Consider the following 9745-nt stretch of genomic DNA (forward strand, 5'->3'; position numbering starts at 1 on the left):
TTTGGCTTGGTGGGACTGTTGCTGTGATATTGTTTATGATGTGTTTTCAAAACCTTTCAAAACAAAAAACAACCAAAAACAACAACAAAAACCCACCCAGAAAGGAAGTGGGTTTTCTTCCAGAGGAGCCAAGTGTCATTACTTGTTTGATTCATTTTCTCCTGCAGACCTCGGCGCAGGAGCCAATGTAAAGGAAATGTTTAGCTCACTGGCTCTGGAGGGGGTTTGGTGTGGAAAGAGCAGGAGTTAAAGTGCAGGGTGTTTGGTTCAGCCTGGGTTCACTGACTCGGCACAGAGCCAGGCCTGGCACAGGGCTACTGCACCATCTCGGGAGCAGCTGGAGGACCAGCAAACCATGCTGAGCGTGGAAAACCCATCACTGGCCCCAGTGATGGACATGCTGGGCAGGTGATGTCTGTGCCTGCTTAGGAGCATCCTCATGCCGCCATCCCAAGAGGTGACCACCCTACCCATGGCACCAGGATGGCCCCTGCCAGCACCTTGGCTCGCAGCACGGCTCCAGCTTCGCGCCCGCCTCTCACCGTAAAACAGCGCCGTGGCCTCCTTGATGGGCTCAGGTATCTTCTCCAGGCTGGGGACGGCCGCACCCTGGGCAGCACAAGCAGAAGGGATTAAGTATTTCCCACCCGCCCAAAGGTGCCTGGCCAAAGCAAACCCCTCCTGGGTCCTGCTGCTGTCCTGGCACCCACAGCCTCGTGGGAAGCATTGCTGACAAACAAGCACCCTGCAAAGATCAAGACTGAGACAACGTGGAGAGGCTGGTGTTCAACCCTCAAATCCCATCCTTTGCCCGGGAAGGAGAAGGGCTGGACGGTCCCTGGATGCCACCACTGTGACTCCCTCCCACACCAGTACCATCCATTGCACGGGGACAATGCAACCCTCTGCTGGGCGAGTTGGAAAAAAAAGAAGGAGAAAAAAGAGGAGGGGATCAAACAACCCCCATGCCTGCTGTTGACCCCTCCATCAGTGACAGTCAACCTCTGGGGCCATTTTGAGTGGTCTCTGCCTGCTGCCGAGAGCCGAGCGTCATGGGTCAGGGTTACCTCTGCATCCGGGCGATGCACGGCGGACAGGGCCTGGATGGTGCTGAGGTCGTGCTCCAGCTTGGCGATGAGCTCCTTTTGGCCAGCCAGCGTGGACACAGACTCTGTCAGCTGGATCTGCAGCTCCGCACAGCGCACTGGAAAACAGAGCCGGGGCCGTCACCCAGGGGTGGCCCAAAACCCCCAAATTTTGCCAAGTGGACACCGAAAAGCTGAGAAACCCCCACCTGGAGCACCAAAGCCAACTCACAGGCAGCAACCCTGTTTTCTCCTTATTTCTGGGGGCAGCAGGAGGGACCACACCAGCAATCCCTGCTCTGCTCCAGGCAAAGGCAACCAGGGATCCGGCCCACCTTGGCGATGCCCCAGGGTGGGCAGCCATCCCCGGGCAGGACCAGTGCCACGTCCCAGTGCCAGAGGCAATGCGAGCAGGCAGCTGCTTGCACTGGCACGGCTGCTTCAAACGCATCAGCAATATATTTTTGGTGCCCCAGGGGTACCTGGCAGCATCCTGGCTGGGCAGAGTGGGGGGACCTGGAGAGGGATAAGGGGAGCTGAGCCCACGAACCGATCCCCAAGTCCGGTCTGTGTGATGGAGCCTCCGGGCAGCCCATTCCCGGCTGTGGGTGCTGTGACAGGCACACACGGGGCAGACGGCTGCTGGGGGGGGCGGGGGTTGGAGCGGGCTGAGGGACATCTCCAAGGAGGAGCTCAGGTGGGACCAATCCTGCCCTCAGGTGCTGGGCAAGGCCGTGCAGCCCCTGGCATCCCCGCTCGGCCCATTTTCGACAAATGAACCCTCCTTCCAGTTGCCCCCCCCAAGTAAAACCCACGCCCTAAACCACAACAGGCGCTGGCTGGAATGCTCCAGGAGCAAAACAAAACCCTCTCATTCCCCTTGTATAACCCCAGCCCAGATGCGAAGCAACGGAGAGTCGCGTCGGAGCCAAAACGCAGCTACAGCGAGAAGCACAGGACCAGCACCGCAGGGCAAGCTCCTTGCTCCATTTGCAAATCCATCCTGAAACGCAGAGCGTCAGCAAGCAGAAGCCTTGTCCTGCAGCAGAAATCTACTTCTTTCACCTTTCTCCCTTGTGGCCAGCAATGTCTGGGCCTCTGCCTGGCTGAAAAAACTGCTCAGATCAAGGTTCAAACCCTGCATTTTGCACCGCCAGCCTCCCCGCTGCAGGGATGCAGGATACGTCCCTCTGTGCCTGGATTTCCAGGTGGGTGAAAGCTCAGGTCCCAGCTGTTCCAGTCCCTCCCTGATAATTCCTGTTGTAATTATTCTCCTAAATTCCAGACGGCTGGAAGGCAAAAAAATTCCTCATTTATCAACAGCCAGGGAGCAAGAAACGCAAAAGCTGCCTGGGAAGCAGCCGTGCTGGGGGAGAAGTGAGGGCAGACTGTTGCGCCCGCGGGGCCTCCTACCCTCTCTGAAGACTTCAGACGAGAGGTGTAAAGTGTGTGCAGCTCAATTCCAGCTCGCCCAGTCCTGCTGGGCTGGGAGCTGCCCCGCGCACCCCGAAACCGGCTACAGAGGGGGGTCTTGCAGGGGGCTCGATGCCCTGCGGAGCCTGGATGGGATGGTTGGACTCAGGGCAGGAGCAAACGAAGTCATGCCCAAAACCAACGCTGCTTTCCCACGAAGCAGGGGCTTTGCTGGTGCAAATTCCACCCCCCCTCCCCTTTTTGTCAGAAATGCAATTCCTATGTTACTCGTACAAGCCTGCCTGCAGGGAAAGGGAGGTGACACATGCTTCAGACACAACGTATGGATTTATTTTTTTCCCCTCTACATAATTGCATTTTATAGCCTCCAAATAGAAGGCTCAGGAAAGCCAGCAGCAGTTGCGATAAAGGCGCAGTCCCACTGGAGGTCAGTGTTTCTCAAGAAATGGGGAATCGCTGCCTGCTCCTGAAACATGGGTGGCCTGCTGCAAAATATTTGCATTAACAAGATTTGGAAAGAAGAAAACCTCTTCCCTACGGTTAATTATTTAATTGGCTGTCTCTTTAAATTGCATTAAAGTGTAATTGGGAAGCTATTACTAGCCAAACATGAGCTGTGGGGCCCAATTCTGCACAAGGCAGCCCTGATCACTGTGCAAAGGGCCTGACGCTGCTGCCGGCGTGCCCGGGCTGCACCACGCCGGGAGCAGAGTGGAGGGCTGGCTGGGGCAGGACACGCTCCCCTGCCTCCCACCCTGCCCAAAAAACCTCCGCAGAACTGAGCTTTGGCATCCTGCTGAAGGAGATCTGAGCCCTGGATCCCAGCTCCTGAGGTTCTCTCTTAAATCATCTTTTTTTGCTTTTGAGTTACATGGACTGAGTTTTTCAGTTTGCTTAGGAGAAAAAAGGGTCACCAAAGAAATACGTTTCCCAGTTTTAAAGCAAGCCGCATCCTTCCTTCCTTTGGGTTTCACTGCATCGGCATTGGCCCGTCTTCTACAAACCGTCTGTGAAAAAAGAAAAGACTGGAACCCTGTCTAACACTGAAGACAACCAAAACGCATGGAGCTTCTCTCTCATCTCCCCTTCAGTATCTCTTTTCACAGTTGTTTTTGGTGTTTTGTTTTTTTTAATCATAACTTTATTTTTTCAAAGTGGCAGTGGCCACCCATGAGCTCATGACTTCTCTGCCAGCAACCCTTCACCTCCCGCAGCGGGTGAACGGCTCTCCCGGGACAGCAGGTCAGTTCAAGCACTGAGACCGAGCAAAAGAAAATCTGCCTTTGTCTTCTCTAAGCTGCTGTGCTGGCAAGCCCTCGCTCTGACCCTTCAGATGTACAAATAACCTCAAAAGCTGCAGAAAACAGAGAAGTACTGCAGAAGATAATGGGACAAAGAAGGTGAAGCCCTGGGGAAACTGGGATTTTAAACCACGTATCTTTAGCCTCAAACTCTGTCATTCCTGACTTTTGAGGCAATGGAGAAACCGGGCTTGACATTGCCGTCGCCTTATGGAGAAAAGTGATGAAGTGCGGCAACTGGGCAGCTAAACGCCGGCCAAAGTCACCTGCCCTGCCTGCTGCCACACTGCAGTGCTGCTCAGCACAGGCAGGTCTGGTTTCTCCTTGTCCGATACACAGAAAACAGCTGAGACTGGAGCATGACTGAAAAGTATCTTCGGAGTTCTTGGGAAGGTGGCAGAGCAGATGGGAGCTGGACTAGAGAGTTTTGCACAGGGCACTTGTGAAGTTCCTACATAGCAGTTGGCTGGGTGAACTCTCCTTCTTGATCAGGGTTTTCTTAATTCAAATCCCCCATGACACTGATCCTAAATCCCTCAGCTTTCATCTGGCCTGGCTGGCCAATAACACACGGGTCATTAAAAAACATTTCTGTGAACAGGCTCCCAGGAATTTGGCCGAAACCACCTGCAACAAACATGGGGTGAAGAGCAAGTCCCCAGTGCAAGCACTGAACTTTGGCTGCCAAGAGTTGAACCTGGGCTAGCACCTTAACACCACAGCCGGACCCTCCTGGGGAATCCTGGGCTTGAAGAGAAGCACCTTTCAGGACAACCATCAGCCACAAGCTTCTTCCCACATCCCCTATATGACTGACCAAGTCTTTTCTGTATCGCTGGATGTGTGGCCCCATGAAATGCCCAACATGAGTGGGGAGGGGGATCAGGCCCTCTGCAAGGAACCAACCGCTTTGCAAAAGACTGGTCATCTATCAGGAAGAATAATATTGGTAGGCTCTTGAAAAGCATCTTAGCTTGCCCCAAACCGAATGAGTGATTAGAAAGAGCCTCTGCTCAAACAGTGTGCTGTAAAGAAGATGTCTGTGCTGGGAAGTCTAAATGTACCTCCAACCCACTGCCTGAGGAGCACAGCCATGGATGACATTGCCATGGGATGTGTGTTTCTGAAAAAATGTAAAGCGTCTGTGCAGACAGGCCATGTGGTGAGACACAAAGGTGCCTCACGCAGAGATGAAACAAAATGGTACTAAACTGAGAATAAAAGATTTAGATCAATCCCACACTTCTTTCATTGTGGATAGCCCCATCGGTCTCGTACTCCTCCAAAGCTGCAAGTTAAAATCTTTGTAGTGAGTATCGAGGGGAAAAAAGTCCCGGAACCCCAGGCTCCATGGGCACATTCGCGGGGAGCCCTGAGCCCAGCAGATGTAGGGGCTCATCGGGAGCGCCTGTGAGACAGCGAGCCCAGCACTGTCACGGAGCAACAGCAACTTTGACTCCTATAACAAGCCCCAGCAATTGGACTCCCTTGGCAAATCATCCAAAATAAACAGCATCTGTTTTCACAGATGGAGAAAATTAAGACATACTAGCAACTTAGTTTGAAGTTATAAGGCCAGACATAAATAAATGAGAGGCAATCTTTCCATAAGATGGTGGCTTGATTACTGAGGATACAGACAGATGAATAAATCACCTTGGGGTGAGATAGGCTGTAACTTGCTACACATCCATGAGACTGGAGTAACTGCTCATGTGTATCTTCTGAGCCTGAAGGAAATGAGAGGTAAGTGGTATTGCTGAAGGGATCTGCAGGGTAGGAGCACACACATGGGCAGTTACTGCAAATTAGCTGATGCTCTGCAAGTTCACACCCTGACTTGCCTTATGGTAACTTTTTAATCTCCCTCCATTACTGTCTGGCCTCCTTGGATTTACATAACTGTAAAAAAATAAGAAAACAAGCAGAGAAGTGATGTGGCACGCTAGCAACTTTCTTTGAAAAACTATCCTCTCAGAAGTCAACTGAAGTGCACTGAAACCCACTACTTCAAAGGTTTAAAGTCTATTTTATTGACTGGAAGGAAGATCATGGTAAGATAACTAAATCTTGGAGTACCTTGACATGAAGGCTGAGAAACCCAGGCACAAAGCTGGAGACTTACTCAACACAAACACTGGTGCTTGAGCACGCCAGGACGAGGAGCGGGAGCCAAAGAAGTGGGAGGAAACTGGGTCTGCCACGGGTCCTCTGATTTTTCCAGCTCATTCACCTTTCCCCATGTTGGGCCACTCCGGTTAATGACCAGGTTGCTGTGGACAGTTACTTAGAAGTTGAAATTGTCCTTCTTCCCCATGCAGAAATAAGTGCTCAGGCTTTTTGGCATCTCTCTCCCATGAGCCTTCTCAAGCCAACAAAGTCTTACCTCCGGTTCCACCTGATGCCAGAGCTCCCAGATTTATACATAAACTAAAGCACAATTTCAGGCTCTTGAAATACTTGGCATTTAGCTTTTAAGGAAGTCTGAAAAAGACAGTACCGGTACTGCCCAAAGTCCTGCTCCCCTTCCAGAAGAATCAAAGGAAGATGACTTGACTCTGCGCTTCGTAGCTGAAAGGATGAGGGGCACACGGTCCATATGCTGCAGATTCAGTCCTGGATGAACCAGGTGATTTTCTCTGTCCTCTTTTTGTCTACGAAGATGCCAAGGAAGAAAGATCTAAGCCAAAATCCTTCCCGCAACAGGAAGGTTGTCAAAGGCCTTTCAGTGTTGCGCATCTCAACGGTTCTAGTTCTGTCTTGACCTTTTCATAATGTGGGACAGCATTTTTGCATGGTCCAGAGTTGCGTGGGAGTCATTCCATCTGTCTTAACTTTACGCAAAGCCTTTTCCTTGGGGCCACCATTGCTGTGAGCTGTCAGTAGGCTGAGAAACAGGACAAGAAGGCAGGGAATGATTGAACATTTCTTTCCTACAAGGCATCAGAGCCCTGTCTCTCAAATCTAGCAGAGTCCTCTGAGGTGCAAATCTGTTCAGAGGTAAAGGCTGAAGAGCAGATTGTAGCACAAAACCCCAGCTGAGCCGTCTGCTGAGGTCCACCTCACCTCACATAAGGCAATAAAAAATCACCATCACCTGAAGGGCGTATATTCTTCCAAGAATCTCCCCAGAGTGAATAAAGATACTGGAGATCAAGTGCTCCAGAGATCCCACCAACACTACAGAAGTCACACAAGAACTGGGCTTTTGAGACATTTTAAAGCAACCTCTCTAGAAATCTCCAGGGAGGGAGGAAAGATCAGTCACCTCCGAGAGCACCTGAGTAGCCAAAATGCCTGGATTATGTTAGTCTGACAATCATCTCAGCCTGCAACTTTCCCTATGGGTAGCAATCAGGCTGTCCTTGTTTATCACCTCTCTACCTGCCATGAGATTATTGTCTGATCAAACCCTCTGGAAGCTTTCTAAAAGGGTGAAAAAAGAAAGCAGATGATGAAAAGAAAGAATGATGACATCTCTAAAAGCCATCTGCAACTCCTAGCACAATCTACCTAGTCTTTAGCCACAGTTACCAGTCCTGGAAAAGCTCCAATAATGAAGTGATGAGGTTGCTCTAGAGACATAGAGGCTGTAGGAGAAGACATCAAGAAGCTTCAGTGACATCCTTCAGGGATGTATGCAGAAGATGTGCAGTCCTAGACAGCAAGGGCTGGGACTGGCACCAGCGAAGGCAGCAAGAACAACCCTTCTCATTTTTGCTTTCGCGAGCTGTCAAAAAGACAAGAAAAAATAGGGACAGTAGAAACCAGATCACATCCAACACCCCGAGGACAAAATCTGAGACTTCATCTGCCCAAGTGACAAAGGGTTGGGAGCACAGGGAAAAGACCTCTCACCCTAGCTGCCATGCTCATCACAATATATGAACATCCTTCTTTGAGTCCCCTGCAGCCCTTTTCATCAGTGTCCTCAGATGCATTTGTGGACTTGGGGAAAGAGCAAAGCGAGCTACCAAACCACAGCCAGGCGAGTGCCCGCCCCACAGCAGCTCACTGTCCAGCTCTCTGGGTTTCTCTGCCAGCTGCCGGCAGAGGAGGGCAGGCAAGATTTCTGCTCCCTCCCCTCCTTTTCCCCCTCTCTTTTCACATTTTGAGGACCTGCCAGGAAGGGAAGGTTTGAAGGATTTCTCCTTCCCTTTCCTCCTGGCCCAGCCACTCCAAAATAAACAGCCCCCAGCAAAGAAATATAGTACCGCTTAATAAATTCACCCTGTAAGGATAGAGATTTCATAGAAGAGCGGATTATTTCCAAGGATACTAAGATAATTACATGGGTAACTAGGAAGAGTTCAAGAAAACAGTTTGAATTTTCTTATCAGTTTCCCATAGCTTGTAGCAAAAAGAAAATAAAATGCTCTACTGTAATCAAATCATGTTTTCTGAAGCCCTCTGTTGGCAAGTACACAATTTCTTCACCACTTCCATTAAAACAGAAATACTTGGAAGAAAATGATAGCATTTCAAAATGGAAAGAAATGGGGCCCAAAAGCACCACGTCAGCTGCTCACAGTATGTTCTTACCTGGTGGGAACAAGATGCCATGTGAAAAAATATCCCCATTCCCACCGAAAGACAAACTACCTCTCGCTGACTGTGGGGCAGGAGCGGGCCCACGGCCAGTACCTGTGGCACTGAGGGGCTCACCGGGTGCTAACTTATTCCTGCACCTGAGGCTACAACGAACAAGGATTTCTCCCATTAACTCAGCAAATGCCTGTAGTATTTCCTATGTAAAACCTCACCCTTGCTACAGCATCTAACTCCAAAAGCAGCTGTTTACCGGCAGGAACACTGACATACGGGTATGTTCCAGTGCTGACCAGTTAAGGGTCTATGGGAACACAGCATATACTTCTTCCGAAAAGGAGATTTTTGACATCCTTATGAAAGGCTACCAACGAAGCTATCGCGGAAGATCCAGCTATCTCCATGGAAGACCATAAGTATCTGCTCCTGACTTCTGAGATGCACCCTTGTGCTTTTGGTTGCCTTCCTAGTTTCCCAAAAATACACTTTTCGAGACTTAGGCTTGAAAGGACAATCTGGTTTTATCCCCGATGCCTACTTCCAAGGTACAAAGAACCCTCTCCAGCTTCTTCTGTACCAGGTCTGTGCTTTCACAAGTATAATGCATCTTTTGCTTACAACCACGTGTGTGATTTTAGTAGTTCAGTGCCGATACCACCATACCTGAAGAAAAGCGCAGGTTATAAATACACAAATTAACCAATTTAAGTCATAGCACTTTAAAAGTGTAGATGTTTAGTATCAAGCTTAAAATGATTAGGGTGAAATTATACAAGATAATGCCATTTATAGCAATCAACAGTTTGACCAGTAGTTAAAAAGTAGGGGGGGGGAATTGTGTTCAACCTAGAACCTTTACATCATGTGGAACAACCTGTCACAGACGTTTCAAAAGCAGAAAACACACATTTATAAAGAAATTTAGGCATTAAAGAGCATTTTCGATACATGTTGAAGAGTATCCCACCCACTCCTGCAGAACGAATCCAAGCTAACGACGGCAAAGACACACATGGAACGCCAACACTGACTTGGGCAAAGCGCTACGCTGCACCAGGGTGTCCGAGGGGGAAACCAGCTGGATGGAACCCGGCAACGGCTGGAAGGGAGGGAGCGTGCTGGGAACGCCCAGCCCGACTCCCTGCTCTCCAGGACAGCCAGCTAGACTTTCTGGGACACAACTACAGGAAATTTCCAGCCTGGCCCTCTAAAACTCCTCATGCCGTGCTGAACATACCTCATCAACAGGAAACTCAGCCTACAAGGAGGCAAGCAACACACAAGCTTACAGCCTGGTAGGAAAAATATGTAAGATACGTACTGCAGGAGATGATGTAAATAAATGTAGGTCCCTCAAAATAACCTCCAATTCACGAT

General features: G+C 50.0%; 1 protein-coding gene across 1 annotated transcript in view; it reads right to left on the reverse strand.

Moving 5' to 3' along the window:
• CUX1 (cut like homeobox 1) overlaps positions 1-9745 on the reverse strand; it is a 283672-nt gene that overhangs the window by 12035 nt on the left and 261892 nt on the right. Inside the window, exons 15-16 of the mRNA XM_052804541.1 lie at positions 1068-1204; positions 543-609 (exon numbers count right to left, since the gene is read on the reverse strand). Coding sequence (XP_052660501.1) covers positions 543-609; positions 1068-1204 — 204 coding nt within the window. The remainder of the gene's footprint in view (positions 1-542; positions 610-1067; positions 1205-9745) is intronic.

Source organism: Harpia harpyja, chromosome 12 (genome assembly GCF_026419915.1).
Source record: "Harpia harpyja isolate bHarHar1 chromosome 12, bHarHar1 primary haplotype, whole genome shotgun sequence".
Lineage (NCBI taxonomy): Eukaryota > Metazoa > Chordata > Aves > Accipitriformes > Accipitridae > Harpia > Harpia harpyja.